This window comes from Argiope bruennichi, chromosome 5 (assembly GCF_947563725.1).
Source record: "Argiope bruennichi chromosome 5, qqArgBrue1.1, whole genome shotgun sequence".
Taxonomy (NCBI): domain Eukaryota; kingdom Metazoa; phylum Arthropoda; class Arachnida; order Araneae; family Araneidae; genus Argiope; species Argiope bruennichi.
This window is the reverse complement of record NC_079155.1, coordinates 68,172,543-68,191,448: the sequence shown is the minus strand read 5'-3', so window position 1 is coordinate 68,191,448 and position 18,906 is coordinate 68,172,543. Positions and strand designations below refer to the sequence as shown.

At 27.8% G+C, this 18,906-nt stretch overlaps 2 protein-coding genes across 3 annotated transcripts in view; one reads left to right on the top strand and one right to left on the bottom strand.

The window, feature by feature from the left end:
* The window catches only part of LOC129968684 (amyloid-beta-like protein), a 145,739-nt gene extending 141,677 nt beyond the window's left edge, over positions 1-4,062 (top strand). The window contains exon 11 of the mRNA XM_056082827.1: positions 1,480-4,062. Coding sequence (XP_055938802.1) covers positions 1,480-1,746 — 267 coding nt within the window. The 3' untranslated portion in view covers positions 1,747-4,062. The remainder of the gene's footprint in view (positions 1-1,479) is intronic.
* A 1,855-nt stretch (positions 4,063-5,917) lies between these two features.
* Positions 5,918-18,906, bottom strand: part of LOC129969173 (uncharacterized) — a 29,659-nt gene continuing 16,670 nt past the window's right edge. The window contains exons 2-3 of one of the 2 annotated variants that reach the window (XM_056083612.1): positions 17,715-17,874; positions 5,918-10,019 (exon numbers count right to left, since the gene is read on the bottom strand). In XM_056083612.1, the coding sequence (XP_055939587.1) occupies positions 7,526-10,019; positions 17,715-17,809 (2,589 nt within the window). In that variant the 5' untranslated portion in view covers positions 17,810-17,874 and the 3' untranslated portion in view covers positions 5,918-7,525. The remainder of the gene's footprint in view (positions 10,020-17,714; positions 17,875-18,906) is intronic. The other variant, XM_056083611.1, reaches the window with a different exon arrangement.

Genomic DNA, 18,906 nt, shown 5'->3' with positions numbered 1-18,906 from the left:
TTAATAACTCATTTATGTTTATTTCCATATATCCAAATACAGATTTATTTTGAATGTAATTACTATCTAAATCTATTTAGATTCATGCAATTATTTATTACACTTTTTTAGAATTTGATCCGCTGTATAAAAGGTATTAATTACAATTCCTTCTAATTTGATCCTGATTTATTTCATCAATCAAAAAGTATAATATATAATGATTTCAATAAAATAGTTTCTATATAATTTTTTGATTTATATCAAAAAGCAAGTAAATACCTCCTTAATCATAATATTTTAATGATTTATTTAATAGTGACTTGATTTGGCATTCATTTCTTTTGGTTTCTGAATGAATGTAGTTGATTTTGAAATGATGCTTATCATGTGAGTTTTTATTAAGTAATCGTTCAATTTATCAGAGATTATAATAGAAAATAGCTTGATTTTTATTATAATGGCCCAAAAAATGTTATATTTGTGTATTATTAAATGTCTTTATAATGCATTGAGTATCTTTTATTGGGTACTTTTCTGAACAAAACGTTTTTTAATATCCCATAATCTTTTTTTAAGTAAAATTGTCATAATAGAATTATGAAAAATTCATAAAAGAAAAACTAAATATATAGTGCATAAGAAGAAAATTGGAATCTTAAAGCTTAACAATTTATTATTCTCGTCTTTCTTTGAAATTAACTTGTTATTTTCTTATTCTTCTTAAGATTTAATAATGTATTATCTAGACTGAAAAATACTCAGTCTGTACTCAATTATTATTAGTAGTCTGTACTCTGTACTCAGTTATTATTAGTAGTCTGTACTCTGTACTCAGTTATTATTAGCTTATCTCAAGATTGAATTTGCTTTGCACAAAATTAGCTATCCTGTGACTTTGGACTATATGGAAGTATTTGTTATTCTGTTTCCTTCTGAAAATATGGTATACATTTAAAAAACAATATTAAAAATTAATAAATGAAACAAACTGAATAAACAAGTTGCCTTGTTTATAATTTGCTGGCATTAACTTAAATTAACTTGTTTGTATTCATAAAATAACCAGCATAATAAAACTAGCATTTCAATTTGATTAAATCAGAAATTTTGAATAAGGGAGAAAATATTTTATATCGGAAACATAATGCTCGCTGTTTGTATGAAGTGGATGATTTTAATTAAAGTTATGTTGCGTTCAAAGCAAAAAATTGCAAGTCAAAGCAGTGAATAAAATTTCAGTTAGATTCCATGTAAAACAAATCATTGCTGTTTGGGCTTATTACCAACAATTTTTTAAGAACTCCTATATCGGATCACATCCACTTCATAACATATTTTATATTTTAAATTTTTTTATGCAGGTCTAAGAGCAAACTTACTCTTCTTAATTAGTCTTGTTACTACTTGTAAATATTTACCATAATTTCAAATAGCAAGGTATTTTTTCTTATTAAGCATAACCATTTTTTTTTTTAATAATGTGTTTCTTTTTTCTAGACATTCTCTGTCAGAAAAGAAAGCATGGAGAGGCTACGATGGAATGGTAGTGTGTATATCACTCTCGCATTTGCAGGGGTTGCCCTCCTTACTGCAATGATCGTGGGCATTGTTCTGCTGCGACGCCACTCCCATCGCTCCCCCCATGGGCAGGGATTTGTGGAGGTGGATCAGGCTGCCACCCCTGAGGAGAGGCACGTGGCCAACATGCAGATCAATGGCTACGAAAACCCCACCTACAAGTACTTTGAGATTCAGAACAATTGAAGCAGCATTATTTCAGATTCACACCTTGTGTTTAAACTAACCAAACACTTTAACTAGCATTTTTAGTCGCCAGTTTTTAGTAACAAAAGAAACATTAAAAAACAATATATTGAAACAAAAAAAAATTTTGAGATTGAGAATGGAAAAATTCTTTTTTGTAGTGTTTTTGGATAGCATTTGGCTATTAGGTCTGCGAAGTGAATTTTTTGTTTTGGAACAAGGAATGAAAAATGTAGAGATATTAACTCTCCTTTCTTTATTTTAATTTTGAGAACATGTTTTTAAGCTTCACTTTAAAAATAATAATAATTTGTTCATAATTTTATTTGACAATTTTCTGATTGTTTTTGGTAGTTATTTTATATATATTTTTGTGTTATTTTTCAATGTGTTCAGTTTACATTTATATGCATTACTGTTTATACCATATTTTGTATGATTTTTCTTCTCTTATTTAATTTACCTTATTAAATCTACCTTTAATGTAATATAGAGAAAAGTAGTTAATGGGAAGGATATATCTCACTACAAATATTGCAGTTGTCAGGAATTAACCAAATTTAAATGTTATTTTAAATACCAGTTTTTTATTTATAAAGAAATCATTTTAGCTATACATATCTCCCAAGAAATATTCCTTTACAATTGGCTTTCTCTTTAGTATTTTAAGGATGACTGCCATGATTGCTTTTATTTTCAATGACGTTTGTATTCATAGATTTATTTATATATTATATGATGAAATAGACTATTAGAACTCATTGAATTTTATTTGATGTGAAAATAAAGTTGGAATGAGGTTGAAGCAATTATCAATGGCTGGACTGACCAGTAAATGTTGTTGCGTATGTCGTAATAAACATGTAATGTTATACACCCATGTATTGCTATTCAATTAAGTAGTGACATAGTGTATCGTCTCCAAAGGCCATGCCCTTACATTCCTAATGTTATTTCTTTCGACTTTTTTAATGCCATATATGTGCTGTGATTTTTTATTTGTTAGATAACCCACAGCAATCGCAGCATTGGGAATTGACATTGTGTACATATAGAACTTTCATGTTGTCATGTTGCCATTTTTTTTTCTTTCTTTATTCTTTTGCTGCTAATTCGAGCATGTGAGAAAAATTCAGAGTTGCCTAAAAATTAAATCATTGCTTCTTTTAAATTGTTATATCTTTCTTCATCTATAAAGTGTTTGCTCATACTGCAGAATCAAAATAAATCAGGCAAAGAAAACAGTTTTTGAAATATGTAAATCTGTTAATTATTATGTGTTAGTAGAGACGTAGTTTATAAAATATTAGTTGCATACTGTGTCTACTGCATGTCTATTTTCTCACAGCTAAAAGAAGAAAAAATTGGGGAAAAATTTTGGGGGGCATTTGATTTTTCCTTTGTAGTAAGTCAACACAAGTATTAACCTCTTCCCCCTATTTGTGGTATTTTATAATCTACTGACCTAACTGTGTTGTCCTGTGCATGTTCAATGTAGACATTGTATCATTGTGTCAGTTTTATACGGACTGTACTAACAATCTTCCATGTGCAGTAAAGAGTAGCTGTAATTAATAAAGATTGAAATTATAATGAGGTAGCCTCAAGTAAAGCTGAACTTGCGTTTAGAGTGATTATTATTTAACCAAGAAATGATCTACCTTTTTTTAGTCAGTTTTTCTGAATATTGTATTGATAGATTATGTATGTAATTTATGCTTAACATGTGTATCTAACTGTCTTACAACTAAGGTTTTTGTAAATGTTGATGTGTTTAAACCTTATCTAATAAAAGGGAAAAATGTAATAAAATATCACAAAATATTACTGTATACTTTCATGTATTTTAATTGTTTATTTAATGTCTTTAACTAAATTTTAACATTTGAAGAATCATTAGATCATTTTTAATTGAGGAATTGTAAGGGAAAAACTTACTGCACTGGTGAGCTTGCTGTGACGTTTCAATGTACAAAACAAATCTGTCAAGCTAACTTAGTGAAATTTATCAGTTGTTCTTGTAAAATTGTATTAAATGCTTGCACATATCAGTATGATATTGCCCAGTATATAATGTTGCCATATTTTTTATTTCCATTACATTTTTGATGCTTTGCTTTTTGCAAATTAATCTTCGAAAACTACTTAAATGGGCTTGGAAAAAAATCACTACTGCATGTTGCAGAAAGATAGTTTTCTACCAGCTGCAGTAAAAAAAAAAAAAAAAAATTTAAGTTTAGTGATTTGACATATTATTGTAGTGCACAAAACGTCATTCTAATATGTGGTAAATTCTAAATAAAGAATTAATCAAAATTTCTTGTGTTGAATTATTTCACAAATTCTTCACTACACAATTCAATAAAGGAAATCTGATAAAATTTCATTTCTTCTAAAATAATTTCAAATAAAAAAATTAATCTTTAAAAAAATGTACGATTTTTTTTAACGAGAATTTACATTATTATAAAAGCAAAACAGTTGTTTCTAGAACCAAATGAGAAAGTGTTCAGAAGCTGAAATGTATTATTTTCATTTAACAGATTTAGACTTGGATTTTTAATCTGCTGTAACCATTATTTGCAATACTTTTTTAACCAATAAAATGTTGAAGATATGCAAGGGAAATTTATATGAATTGGATCGATTTTATATGAACCATGCCTAATAATTGACAGGGAAATTGTTGATAAAATAGAAGAAAAACCAATTTTATAAATTCTATATGTAGAGAGAAATGCGATGCTCATGTCACAAAGAAAACAAGTATTGTGTTAATCTCTACAAAAAGGTAATGTATGCATTGACAGCTATGTCATTAAGATTGTAATGGAGCAGTCTTCAGTTTATAAATTACTTTAATTGATATGGGGGGAATGAATTCTAAATTTGATATTATGTAACAAAAAAGCTTTTAATTCTTTAGTTATTAAAAAATACACCAAATTAATCAGGCATATGATTATAGATTTTCAGTTTGAAATTTCAGCATTAAGTGGCAAACTCGTAGTATTTTAGTACTTGAAATTTGTTGAATCAACTGAAAAAAGAATTTAAGAATTTTTATAGATGAATGTCCATATCAAATGCAGAAATTTGAAAGGAATGGAGCTTATGTTTCATCTCTTCTTCTTCCACAAAATTAAAAAGTATTAATATTTACTATAAAATTTCCTATTCTAATGAAAATAAAAATACTTCACAAATTTACAAAATCTATCAGCTCACTTTTGGGATTTTTTCTTCACTTTTATCTGCTTATCATCAGCAATATATCATTGTTTTAAAATTATCTTATAGGAAGATTGGAGTTTTCGTATTTAAAAGTGTTATACTTTAGAACTTTTTATTTTATGTATAATTTTCAAGAAATATATAAATTCATTAGTATTTCGTAGATATTTTTTTAAAAAAATAATGCAATGTTTTGATGAATATTATGCGACATTTATTTTGGAAAACAGTAAACCATTTGAATGTGTTTTTTTTCCTTGGTTTATTCACATTTATTTCAAAAATAATCGCCAACAACATTTGTTTATTCATCTTATGAATGATTATACCAGCAAGAAAGCAAAAATTGTAACAAATATGGTAATTAAAATATGCATTTATATCCCACTTCCTTGTGTACTTCACCTAAGAAATTTCAGTTTTAAAATATTTATAAGCAGTAATTACGATTTTAAAAATGAAGCCAACTTGAATTTTGTTTCAATGCAAAATGGATTATTCAGTTCCAAGAAAAATCTTGCGTGTGCATGCATTAACTACATGAATAATCTTAACATAATACAAGATAACAAAAATTGAAATATTTTCTTGCAATATATATTAATTCAAAATTTCATTATGATCAAATTAAAAATTTTAGTTTTTAGCAATAACTTTTATTTAAAACTTTCATTATTTGCTGAAAATTTACAAAAAATTAACTTTTATTTTTATTATTAGTTGTAGACTTTAGAACTTCTGCTTTATAAACATTCTTATAGTCATTGTAGAAGTCAAAATACATTTATAGTTTTGTTTTTGAAATATTTTGGATAAATAATTATAAAATTAAGCTTTGAAATATTTAATTATAATTGGCAGATTTTATCTGCAAAATAAATGATTACTTTTATTGCATACGGATTAAGTAACATATAGATTATCAAAAGAATTTTTAAAAAATGCAGCATATTTTTTAAGCACAACATATTTATTCTTGAATAAATCTCATTAAAGGGGTTGAAATGAAATGAATCTTACAGAAAATTATAAAATACAATTTTACAATAAAAAAATTATAATGGTTTTTTTTATATCCTTCCAAATTATTTTAAATATTATCACACATTTATATTCTGTAACTTTACAAATTATAAAGGACTACATCCGCATATTAATGTAGTTACATTCCATGGCAACAAATATTCTTTTTATTTATGCAATAGAAAGATTAACAACTCTTGAATTATATCTCCAATTTCCTTTTCTAGAAGCTCTGGAAATGTTTTCTCAATATACTAAATTAAAAAACTTAATATGTATTTACAATACCAAATGAAATATTTAGGTATCACAAATTGCTTTTTTAGAAAAGGTATTTCACATCTATATATACTATGAAATGTTAAGACAAATGTGCTTTTTATCTGTCACATAAAAAATTAATGGAATGATTCATTTCACAAATCAACAATAGTTTTTATTTTTAGGATATGCAAAAATTTACTTAGTCCTTAATATATTTAATTATAGCAAATATTACAACAATCTAAATGTTCCATCATTTGCTATTACTCATGATTATGTACATAATTTTGTATATTTAACATTAACAGTAAAAACATTTTTTACTTCTAATATGTCAACTATGACATTAAGTCCTTATAAAGCTCATCAAAGAATGACTTCAAGATAAAAAGCATATTGGTCCAACAAATAAAAATCATTGAAAGTCAACATTTATAGTGATACATCAATAACATCAAAGTTTATCACAACAATACATGGATTACATTTAGCACCAGAAAAAACTTTAAATTACGATTTCTATTAACTTCAGGCAGATGTTATTTAATAGATTAAAAATCATTTATACCAGCTTAACAATAGAAATAAATAAAAACATTTCATCAATTTAGGTTGTACTGATAGAAATTTCACTGAGCAATCTGATTGCAAATTTAGAATAAAAACAAATTTAATTTATTGCAGGCAAGATTTCAAATAATATTTACTCATAAATAAAATAACTATTTTACAATTTAAAAAAGCAAAAGCAGCAAAAATCAAATTGTCTTTCTCAGTTTTCCTTTTAAAAAATCTACTTTTAACATTCACTTAGGCAGTGGCACATTCTGCCATAGTTTTAACAACTCTAAATTTAAAAAGTATAGATTTAATTATTTTAACAATTTGTAGTTATTATTTTAAATATATATATTTCTACCACTACTTTAAAAATTGGTAAACTCTATTCACAACTACTTTTTTTTTGTATCTTAATAGTATTTTTACTGTATGAAGTAATTTTCTTTATAAAAAGTAATAACTTATATATTGATTAACCTATTTTAAAAACTAAATATAACATTTGCCTTCAGTTATGTAAGCATTTCAAACAATCAATTGTGAAGAAACATTGACAAAAAAACTAACAACATACAAAAACAAATACGCTAAAATACGAACAGAAATGAATTTTAAATACATTATCAGATCATCAAAAATTTGCAATAATCCCCAACAAAAGTAACATTTTACCATACTAGGAAACATCAAAAACATTTTATCGCCACTGGGAGTCCTGTCGTGGTTGACGAACTGGCTGACGAGTATTGGCTTGCTTGTGTGAAGCATAAATCGATGATCTGATCATTGACTTAGAAGCGGTCACTTTTTCATCTGCCCAATCATCCATATCATCATTGCAGGAACTGTTACTCTTGTTAGGCATATCAACAATGTTGCCCCATCCTGAAGCTTCACCTGCATATGGTACTGATGATTTGGGAATATTAACAGAGTTAACATTTGCTGCAATAGTATTAACATCTGTTCTGCCATACTTCAAGACAGAACTTTCTTGCTTTAGACCTTTCATATCACAGTTGGAGTTTCGTGGAATGGCTCCTTTCCCATACGCATTTTGTGAAATATCTTCAGCAATATGTGTGCCTACCTTATTCTCTACATTTGGTGCAGATTGTGGATTTTCAGAAGGATTAGTAACAGGCATTGTAGGAGGAGGAATGTAAGAATCCATATGTGCAGCACCTTCTGATATAAGATCGGTGAGCCAGGAATTCTCAAATTCAACACTTGGGGCATCAGATGCTATTGCGTGCATGCTTCTCTGACTTCCATTTTCAAAATCATGAGATGGTGGAGGTATTGATGGATTGCTCTCCACACTTTGCTCAGGAACTAAATTCATATAACTGTTAGGTTCACCATTAAAACAGCTGCCCATGAGATTGTTTAACGCAGGATTAAAAGGTGGTGTTTGCATAGGATGAATTAAAGGTGAAGTAAAGGGCATGCTCATAGCTCTGTAATACATTTCCATTTGGTGTAATTGTTGAAGGAAGAAAGGATTGTTCAGCATCATTATCTGCTGTTGCATCATTAAAGGATTCATACCCATCATCAAATTGGGATTCATAAAGTTAGACATTACTGGATTAGATTGATATGGAAAATTCATTTCCTGTTGAATTGGCGGTGGTAATATTGAATCTGCAGAATTGCTTTCCAAATCATTATGGATATCTTGTGAATCATTAATATTAGGTAAAAATAAGCCATTATTAAGGTCATTTCTTTTAGAATTTGTAGGAAAATCAATTTTAGAATCATTCCAAGATCCACTAATATTTTCTTTTGGAGCTTTGGCTGAAAATTCAGTTGGAGCAGCATTATTCAATGCATATATAATTTCGTTTTCAGCTGTTTGATCGGATAAATTTTCAGACTCGCTTACTTTTGAATGATGTAAATCAATTAAATCTGATTTCAAATTATCTTCATTTAATAAGTTTACTACACTGTTAAATAAATCGGAAGGTTTTCTTTGGGCAGAAGTATTTTCTTTAGTATATGTATCTGCACATTTAACAGCAAGATTAGCATAATCCTGAACAATACTGTTCATAATGTCGTCATCTTTAGGAACAGACTTCTTAGACAAGTATGAAGCATCCGTGTCTGAAGAGTTTGTAGCAGCATTCCAAAAAGAAGATGATGCAGCAATATTGCTTTCTACATGACTATACAATGAATGCTTCAATTCATTGTTATACTGCTGCTCATCATTTGAGGAATATTTGTTATTCCAAGACTCCTCTTCATCAAATGGTGGATGACCTTTTTCATTTATAGAAAGATTTTCAACTTCTTTGTGCTTTGAAGAATATTGAGAAAATTGCACATTTTCATTAAGCTCGGATATTTCTTTGGTTTTTTCCCAATCATCTTGAAATATTTCTTTGTTATCAGCAGAAGAATGATTATCATAAGAGTCAAATCTTTCCTCTTTAAATGAAGACTTCAGACTGGAATTCTGGATATTCTTTGAGCCCCAGCCACCAAACATATCAATGACTTTTGAGATTTTGGATTGAGGACCTTTATGCATTTTGCTTTCATCACCAGCCTCTGGTATAGTTGATGTCATTTCTGTCGAAGGATAATCAGAACCCTCATTCACAAATCGAGATTCATTTTCTTCTCCTTTATCACAATAACTTTTGCAGGCAGAATTTTGTGACCAGTTATCTTGAATGTCTTGATATTCTGCTTGTTCTGAAAGGATGGATTCATTTTGTTTATTACAATCAAATTTCTGGCTATCTGACCATGCATTTTGGGTAGTTATTTCATCTTGCACATGTGTGGTTGATTGAACTTTATTTCGTTTCTTGCCAGCTTTCACAATTTGCTTCTGAGGACTTTCAACAGGTTCGTAATTCCAAAGAGACTCCTTTTCTTCATAACCATTTGCCAAATCATTAGAGTTATATTCTGCTGCTTCAGGTTCCAAAAATTTATTTGCTTCAGCTTTCATAGTTTGCTTCTGGGTTTTTTCTGCAGGTTCTGGGTAATTCCAAGAAGACTCCTTTTCTTCATAACCATTTGCCAAATCATTAGACTCATAATCTGCTGTTTCAGGTTCCAAAAATTTATTTGCTTCAGATAATTCATCAGGAGTCAAGAAGTCAGAGAAAAGCTGAGGATTTGTAGCTAAAATTACATTTTGAAGCTCGTATTCTTCCTCAATATGCCTGCAAAAGAAAGAACCCAAAAATTGCAAATTAGATAAATCAGAGGACTTAAAATATTAAATACATTTTGAAAGCAGGGAAGAATTACACAATAATATATTGTATAGTTATTTGGTAATGTTAATTAAGTAGTAATACATTTAAAAATGGTATTAGTAGTTTTTAATAATGCAATCAACATATATTTCTATTAAAAGTAAATATATAACAATTTTAAACAACAATGCAGAGAAAAATTAAAAAATCTACTATTGCTAGGATTTTGACAAAGAAACAAAAAAAAAAAAATCTACTTTTCAAGAAATTGATCAGATTTGTAGCTACCCACAATCTTTAGCAGCAGGGGTGTTTGTGGGACCCCAAAAAATCCCCGGAAACTTTTACGGACTTACTACCGACATTTTGGAGTTTCGAGAAGGGGGGGGGGGAAATGAAAAATTACGATTATGAAGTATTGAATGACCTAATTATAAAAGTTCAATGAATTACTTTTTTTGCAAAATAAAGACCTTTGAACCCAGGTCACGTGATCGCACATCTGGTCGAACGAAGTCTCTCCCTTTTTTTTCTGCCGCGCCTACTTGCCGAAAAGAATCCAGAAGAGAATGTCCGAGAACCGGGGGAATGAGTCATAACTCGCAATAAGGAAAGAACAAAAAAGAAGTTTTTCCCCCCTTTTCACGCATTATCACTGCCTTTGGAGAAAGAAAGGAAAAGTTTTCACCACACACACTGACCTTGCGTTTTCTGCTTTCAAAGCAAACAAAATTACCCAGATCAAAATAAATAATTCATTATTATTCCTACTTCCTTTTGAACGACGATCCCCGGAATTTCCGGGTATCGAAGTTCAAAATCCCCGGAATTCCGGGGTTTCCCCGGAGCACAAACACCCCTGTAGCAGAAATATTATTTTTGTTTTCTCTTAAAAGCAATGAAGCAACTCATTACAGATAGACTTACAGAAGAAACAAAATAATTTGATAAATGGTAAAAGCAAAAGTCGATTAATTATAAATGCCTCTAATTGAATCCAATTAATTAAAAATACAGATTATATGTACAACTATTGGTCCTGACTACAAATTAATCTTAATAATTAGAACTCTGTTACATTCAATAATTTTAATTTACATTTTATTTCAAAAATAATCTTTATTACAGCTCTGAATAACCATCGGAATTTTTTATATTCTTTAGAACAACAAACTGAATATCTTGTCGTTGCTATTTCAAAAATAAATAAACTGATATTAACTGTTCTTTTAAAGTTCTGTATAAGTTCAAACCATAACACAAAAAATCTGATGGCACATTACTATAATAAGTAAAGGATTAAATTTTTGAAGGATTTTCCTGATTGCTGAATTAAAATTACGAGATCCATGATGAATCCTATGTGATGAATTTAAATATAAGGATAACAGTTCCTTGATCTATAAATCAAATGCAAAATTTGAAAATATTTTAATAATCAATTTTCAAAAAACCCTAAATTTAAAAGTGTATTTATATTTTATAATGATTTATTTATTATTACTGCAATCATTTATTTATTATTACTGCAAATGACATTATTTAAAATTTAAAATAAGAAATCTTTTCTTTGTTCTTAACACACAATTATTTTAGATTTAACTAAATTGCTCTTATATAAAATTTTCTTTCAGTCTTTATAACACCATGATATTTTCGTTTGGTATATTCCCCTTTTGTATTTTGGAGATAGTAACCAATTAATATAAAATTCTTACACAACAGTTCAACATAAAAATAGAACTACATTGAAATATTTTTTCCTCTCATAAAAGCTAATTCTTTAACATTCTTCCATTACTATCATATTTTTACATATTGCTTTATTTTTACTCCTAATTTTTTTCTTTCTCTGTTCTTGTAATTTTCAAATTTACAGACTAAATTTATTTATAAATGTTATAATAGATACAAAAATTATGTGGAGTACATAAATACCTCAAATATTTATTAATCTATATAAATGCACTAACATTCCCAAAAAAGAAATCATATAACAAAATATCAAAGAAAACAAAACAGATAAGAGGTTGAGGAATGATTTTAGTTATGTGGCTCCTAAATTTACATTTACTGAAATTCATAGCAATGAATGATTTTTTCATATATTTTGAACTGAAATAAGAACACAAAATGAATACTTATGACTTGCTATGAAAGTAGAGATGTCTTTTGAATAGAAAACAGTTTATAATAAGATACCTTCCCCCCCCCCTTTATGAAAAGGAGTACATTTTAGAATGCAGAACACAGCACTGTATTTTAAAGTTTTATGAAATATATAAAACAAACAATCATTATTATATGAATATTAACAATTGAACTATGAATTTAGAAAACATGCAGGGTGCCGGCACTTCTACTGTTTAATTATCCCTGAACATTATCTAAATCTTATCTGAGTATTATAGAAAGTATCTAAAATCTTTAAAATAATTTTTTTATATTTTCTTTCTCTTATGTACTGCTCAGTATATTCTTAGTAGTATGTTAAAAATGTGTTCTGCTCTTTCTTATTTTCCATGTAGAATGAAAATTTAATGTTTAGAAATAAAACAAAAAATTTTCATGTTGGTTTGGAGTTTGATTTAGTTTCAATTGGGACTATTTTTAAACGTTTTTCCAACTTTTTTGCAAACATACTAATCAGCATATAAAAGATACTAGAAGATGTTTGCTAGTCTAGGCAGATTTTTCTCAGAATAGATTATCCAAATTTAATCATGAAAGATGCAATACAAAATCGCATGCACACTGGCAGATTACACTAAAGGAAATAGATTATTTCATTAATGTAATTTGCCCTGTTTTTGCTGTTTATTAACAATGAAATCAAGAGTGAATAATAATACAACTAAAAAAAAAATTATCATTTATGTACATAAAATAAAAAATAGCTACAAGAAAATACTGGCAATAATAGCATGTACTTTTAAACTAAAAGGAGGTGGCATTGCATCAAAATAAAAAAAAAATTATTCAATGACAGCAAAATTGTATTAACTTTAAGCTAGCCAAACATAATGTACAGGGGCAGTTTGTTTAACCCTTTCTGGCATGGGTCTTTAAAATTTTTGAAATATAATGAAAAAACATAATCTATGTGATTAATAGATTGTATACACATGGATTCTGCAGTCAATTTTTTTTTTTTTTTACTTGTCTCCTTTCACAAGGGTGGAGTCCTCAAATGAGCAAACCACCCATACAGAGCAATCTTTGTATAAAATCTTACGAAATAACTTAAAACTTTTTTTTCATGTACTAGGTAATTTGAAACATTTAAAATATTAAAAATACAAAATGTAATATATTTTTACAAAAATTCTAAACTAAATCTTATAAATATTGTTGTATATTTTTGTAAAATTTAAGACAAAACTTGATTTTGGATGTGAAGTGCATACTGTCTCCATGGTCCTACCTATCCCTCATTTTCCATACTAATAATCTCGGGTGATTCGAGCCTGATCTAAACGCCTTTCATCATCTGTGATTGGCAACAATTTAAATGAAAAGAATATATATAAAGGTTGCAGCTGTGGGGAAGAGGGTAAATGCGTATGAGATTGGGTTTGTTTTTGCATCAAAGAAACAAACTCCCTGCTTTTTTAAGCATGGGGTGTTCTCTGATTTTTAATAAAACTTTGTTTTTATTGTAATTTTTCAATTAATTTTAAATGTGTATTTTTGAAATTTTTAGTTATTTCTACCATAACATAATAATTTTAATATTTATTTCTACAACACTGCAAAAGTGTCTATTGTAAAATATATTTGGTTTTGACAAAAATATAAAAATGATCATTACTAAAAAATTAAATCACCTATCATAAGATTAACAATAAAAATCAGGCTTCTTTATCAACACTTTAAATGTAACAAATTATCAGTTACTTTGGATTGAGACATTCTGATTCATTTCCGATTATACATCGACATTGAGAAAAATGCATAGCATGACCAAAAATTTATATTTGATTTTTATATATGCTGCAACAAATAAAAGTCAACATGGCTGAGATGTAAATTAAAATTTCCCCCTGCTCTAATTCACCATACTTAACAGTTTAGAACATTTTATTTGCCGCTGTTAAAGATAATAGCTAAAGCTTTTCAGAATGGTACCATCATAAGATTACATAACTGCCAGATATTTACGATAGAACAAGGCAATGTTCCAACTGAATTTTTCAGATCAAGTATTTTAAAAAAATGAATAACAGTATTAAGAAATGATCCGACTAAAAAAAAAAAATGTTTTATCACTTCTTATTTCTGATGTTTAGTCGAGGGCTTTTCTTTTAAAAAGTTTCACATTTCGAAAATTTAAGAAAAACATGCTTTTTAACCACCATGCAAAAACAAATAAAATTTTATTACTTTAGCTTTAAAAAAGTAAGAAAAATGCAATTATATATTTAAAGAAAGAAAAATGATTTCACAATATCTATTTTTCATAAATGGAAACAAATTCACGAAAATTAAAAAAAAGCTCTGTAATTACAAGTAAAATGAAATTTTTTTTAAAAAAAAAAATGACAGTTAATGCATTTTTAATGAATAATTTTTGAAGCTAGTGTGAGACTAAATACCGCATTGCTTTAAAATTTAACAATATTTATCAAGTAAAGATCTTATTCAATTAACTGCTTTAAAGTTGCGAATTTTGCTTGAAAATTTTAATTGAGTTTAAAAAGCAAAGAAAGCATATTTTAAAAATCGAAACATTAACACTTTTAATGTGACAAAATTCAATGAAAAAAATGACATTATTTTGAATTTTATTTTAAAAATTATAGTTAAAAATCGAATCCAAGATTAATTTTCAAAAATTATTAAAAACACATTCATTCAAGCAAAATTGGAATTCAAACAACCTTTTTGTGCCTTTAAAATAGCATAAAAACACTTTTTATTCAATAATATGCTTTGATATGATGGCGGAAACATGCTTAAATCCTGTTTTTATTTTTTAATTAAATTTCTAATTCAAATTCCAAAAAATATGTTCTTAGTGAGTTCCTAATATCAGAGAAGCAACTTTCTGCCACATTTCACATTCCTAACTTCAATGATTTGTACTGTGCGTTTCTTTGTCAATCAGGACAAATTTCTAAGAGTAGAGAGATTTCAATGGGAAACAATATATATATATATATAATATTATTTGTTGTGAAGCATGATGCAGTTTGAAGACAATGAAGAGATTTTTTACATTTTTAAATTCCTTTTAATCCATCTGGAAAACATAATTATTTACAAGCAGAAGCGCGGACAAGACGTCCGTTGCAAAAGCAGAAGTGGGGAAAAAGGGCCGAAATAAATTATCCCTAGCCTTATATAACCTTAGATTTTGACAGGGAAAATATTTCTTCATTGTGCTAATATATTATTAAGATTCTCATAGGGATTTCTGATGCATGTCAATCACATGTAAGGGAAACACAGGGATCTTTTAAGAACATTTTTACCCCTTCACGCCGAGCGTGTGAAAATATCGGCGTTTAGCTGACTAAGCAATTTTATGAAGCTTCTCTTGAAGTAATTAAGTAGAGAAAGTGGAATTGGATCACGAAATAAGAGAATATTTTTAGAATGAAGTTACTATGAGCTAAATTAAGATAAAATCTTGGAAATTAATTAAATTGAAATTGAGAGTTTAAAATATCATTACATTTTTTCCCCCCACTGCAAGACATGAAAGTATGTCGGGCCCTTGACACACAGCCTTACCTTACAGTGGTAGTCAAGTAAATATCATTATATATATATATATATATATATATATATATATATATATATATATGTATGTATGTATGTATATATGTATGTATGTATGAGCTACAAAAAGAGAAAAAGCAAAAATCTTTAAATATAATAAAATATGAACCCTGAAGAATAATAGTTTTGAAAATCTTTCTTATAAATTCTTTTTTGAAATTTTAAGTTTAAGCAGTTATAACAGTTAAACCAGTTCTAGCAGACTTTTTTATATACACACAATTATTGAAAATCTATGGCTTCAAGTTAAAATTTCATTATATCCGGATTTTATGTAATGAATAAGAATTCAATATATATAGTAAATCCTTTTAATAAATGTACAAGAGTTTGATCTGAAATGAAATATTAACGAGAGCAATGAACAAATTTATAATGAATTAAAGAGGCTTCACTGTAAGGATTTTTAGATCTCTTTGGGCCAACAAATTTATCTTACTGCATTCATATTTCCCATTCATTGCAAAAATCTGTGTATTTTTCTTTAATAATACATAAAAAGGTTAACCATACATTTATCAGACAAAACTAAAACAAATTCTTCACCATCTTTGAATTCTAGTGAAGATCGAATGTTTTACGAATTCACAATAAATATGACACAGAACTCATTTTCAATTGTCTTCAGGATAACCTTCACAATATTTCAATAAACAATAATGCATATTGTTGAAGAAAGAGGAGATAGGGGGAAAATATATTTAATTTTATTTTAATATGTGTTGGCACTCTTCAAAAAGTTTGCTTTGCAACTTCTAGAGAAAATTAAGCACTTTTTAAGGACCTTTATTAAAAATTAAGTACTTTTAAGGTGCTTAAAAATTAATTCAAATTTAAACACTTTTCATGACACTATGCACCTTGTTTATACAAAAAACCTTATATACTTTCAAATATTTAGATACAGAATATATACAGAATATACATGCACAGAATTATACAAAATATACATGCTCAAAATATTTTTAAAAATTGATTTAAACATTAAAAAATTATTATCACAGTAAAAATAATTTTTTGAAATTTTTGATGATGTAAAAATTATTTTTATATTATCTAATTTATAATTTCACTTAAATAATAATTGTTGTTGTGTTGTGACTTCTGGCACTTTACAAGCCCGCTGACAATTTGACCGCTGCGATTTAAGCTGAATGAGTGTCTCTCATTTTTTCAGTAGTATCAACTAGAGCCAAGAGTACGACTTAACTACCCTTTTAACGGGACAGACTTCATTCATGCATTTCATTCACTCATCCACCGATCGTAATTTAGACCAGAATCAGAGAAAGATCATCTCTGAACCAATACCTCCAGTGGTATTACTCTTAACATGGAGGACTTTGTGACCAGGACAGATTTATACGTGCACCAGCCACCACACACAAGGAGAATTCTTCTGCCAGCGGGGCTCAAACTCGCAACCCAAGGGATAAGAATCCAACACCTTCCCAACCAGGCTATCCGGGCCAAATTATAATTAAATTCCTGATTAGAATTTAAAAAAAAAAATCACTCTAAAGTGCACATTCCCACCCCTAAAATTTAAAATTTATATATATCAAGTTAGATTGCTCCATGTCAAATAATTTAGCCTATAGAGTAAAAACACATAGACAAGCATATATTCATCCTTATTATAACTAAAGATGAATAGTGAATGAAACTAAGTGCTCCAAGCTTAAAAAACACATGGCTAATCCATCTGAACAATAAATTCATATTCAAATAGTACAACATTATTATTCTTCTAATTCCATTAAAGACAAATAATCATCTATTTGCTGAAAAAATTCAGCATGTGAAGTGTTCTAAATTTCAAAATTTAACTAAAACAACTTCATTTATATATTATGAAAAACTATTTCAACATACCTTCTTCTTTCTTCTTCCTCCTTTGCTTCAAGTTTACTCAACTCAATTGCCTTTTGAATCATAAGCTCTTCTTCTGTTTGGTTAGTAGGTTCCATAGCTTTTCTACCCTCCAATTTTTCCTTTCTTTTTTCCCAAACATTTTCTACAGGTGGTCTGCTCTCTAAATGAAGAAAAAAGTAATTATATAATACAAAGTACTTATGAATAGTTAAACTAATGAAAAAGCAACTGTTAAAATTATCTTGATATTAAAATTTTTTAGTATTCTATAGCATTTGTAGCAACAAGACAATTCAGTAAACAAAAAAAAAAAAATGTATATATTTAAATATTTAAAAAATTAAGTAAAAAGATTTTTCTCCATTTTTGGTAATTTCTTATTTCCACTACAATATTAATTAAAAATAAATTATGCATTTATGTAAAAATATAATACAACTTTTAGATTAACTATTTACCATCATATAAAACACTAATGTTACACGGCACAGAAATCATGCTTATTATTTACTGCAGAATGGCAACATTCAAATATCAACAAACCATCATACAAATTTCAGACTGCTTCATTCATTGACTTTTTTATAAGTGCATTAAATCCAACGTTTCACTTAGCTAATTAATGAAGCTGCAAAATATTCTAGAGGTGTTTCACCATCTCACGAAAAAGCACATTCAGTTAGAGGAAAGAAGATATAAGACTTCAAACAAAATGTTTAACCAAGTGCAAATCATCTCATAATAAGTAATCGTGACAAGATTTCAGATTAATTTCCGATTTCTTAAAAAGCACATCAAAATCATATCAATTGTTCAAACACTCACCTAAAAACTACTATTCTGGATGGATACAAGAAATGGTATCAAATGGCTTTTGCAAAAAAATTGACGACAATGGCGACCGTACATTCATTTTAAGTCTAGCCATATCGTTATGACTTGGCTATGGAAATTGATATTCATATTTTCTAAAGTAATTATCTTTAAAAAATGATTTTTGTATTACCTTAAAACTAAAAAAAAAAAATTATCTTTTTAATGATATCAATTTCATTTCCGTCAATTTTCTCTTTAAAAAAAATAACATTTTAAATTCAATTTGATACATTATCTGAAAAAATGTTTTAAAATGCTATGAAGAAATTCAAACTATACATCAAAATATTCAATTGGGTCTTTTAATCATTCATTA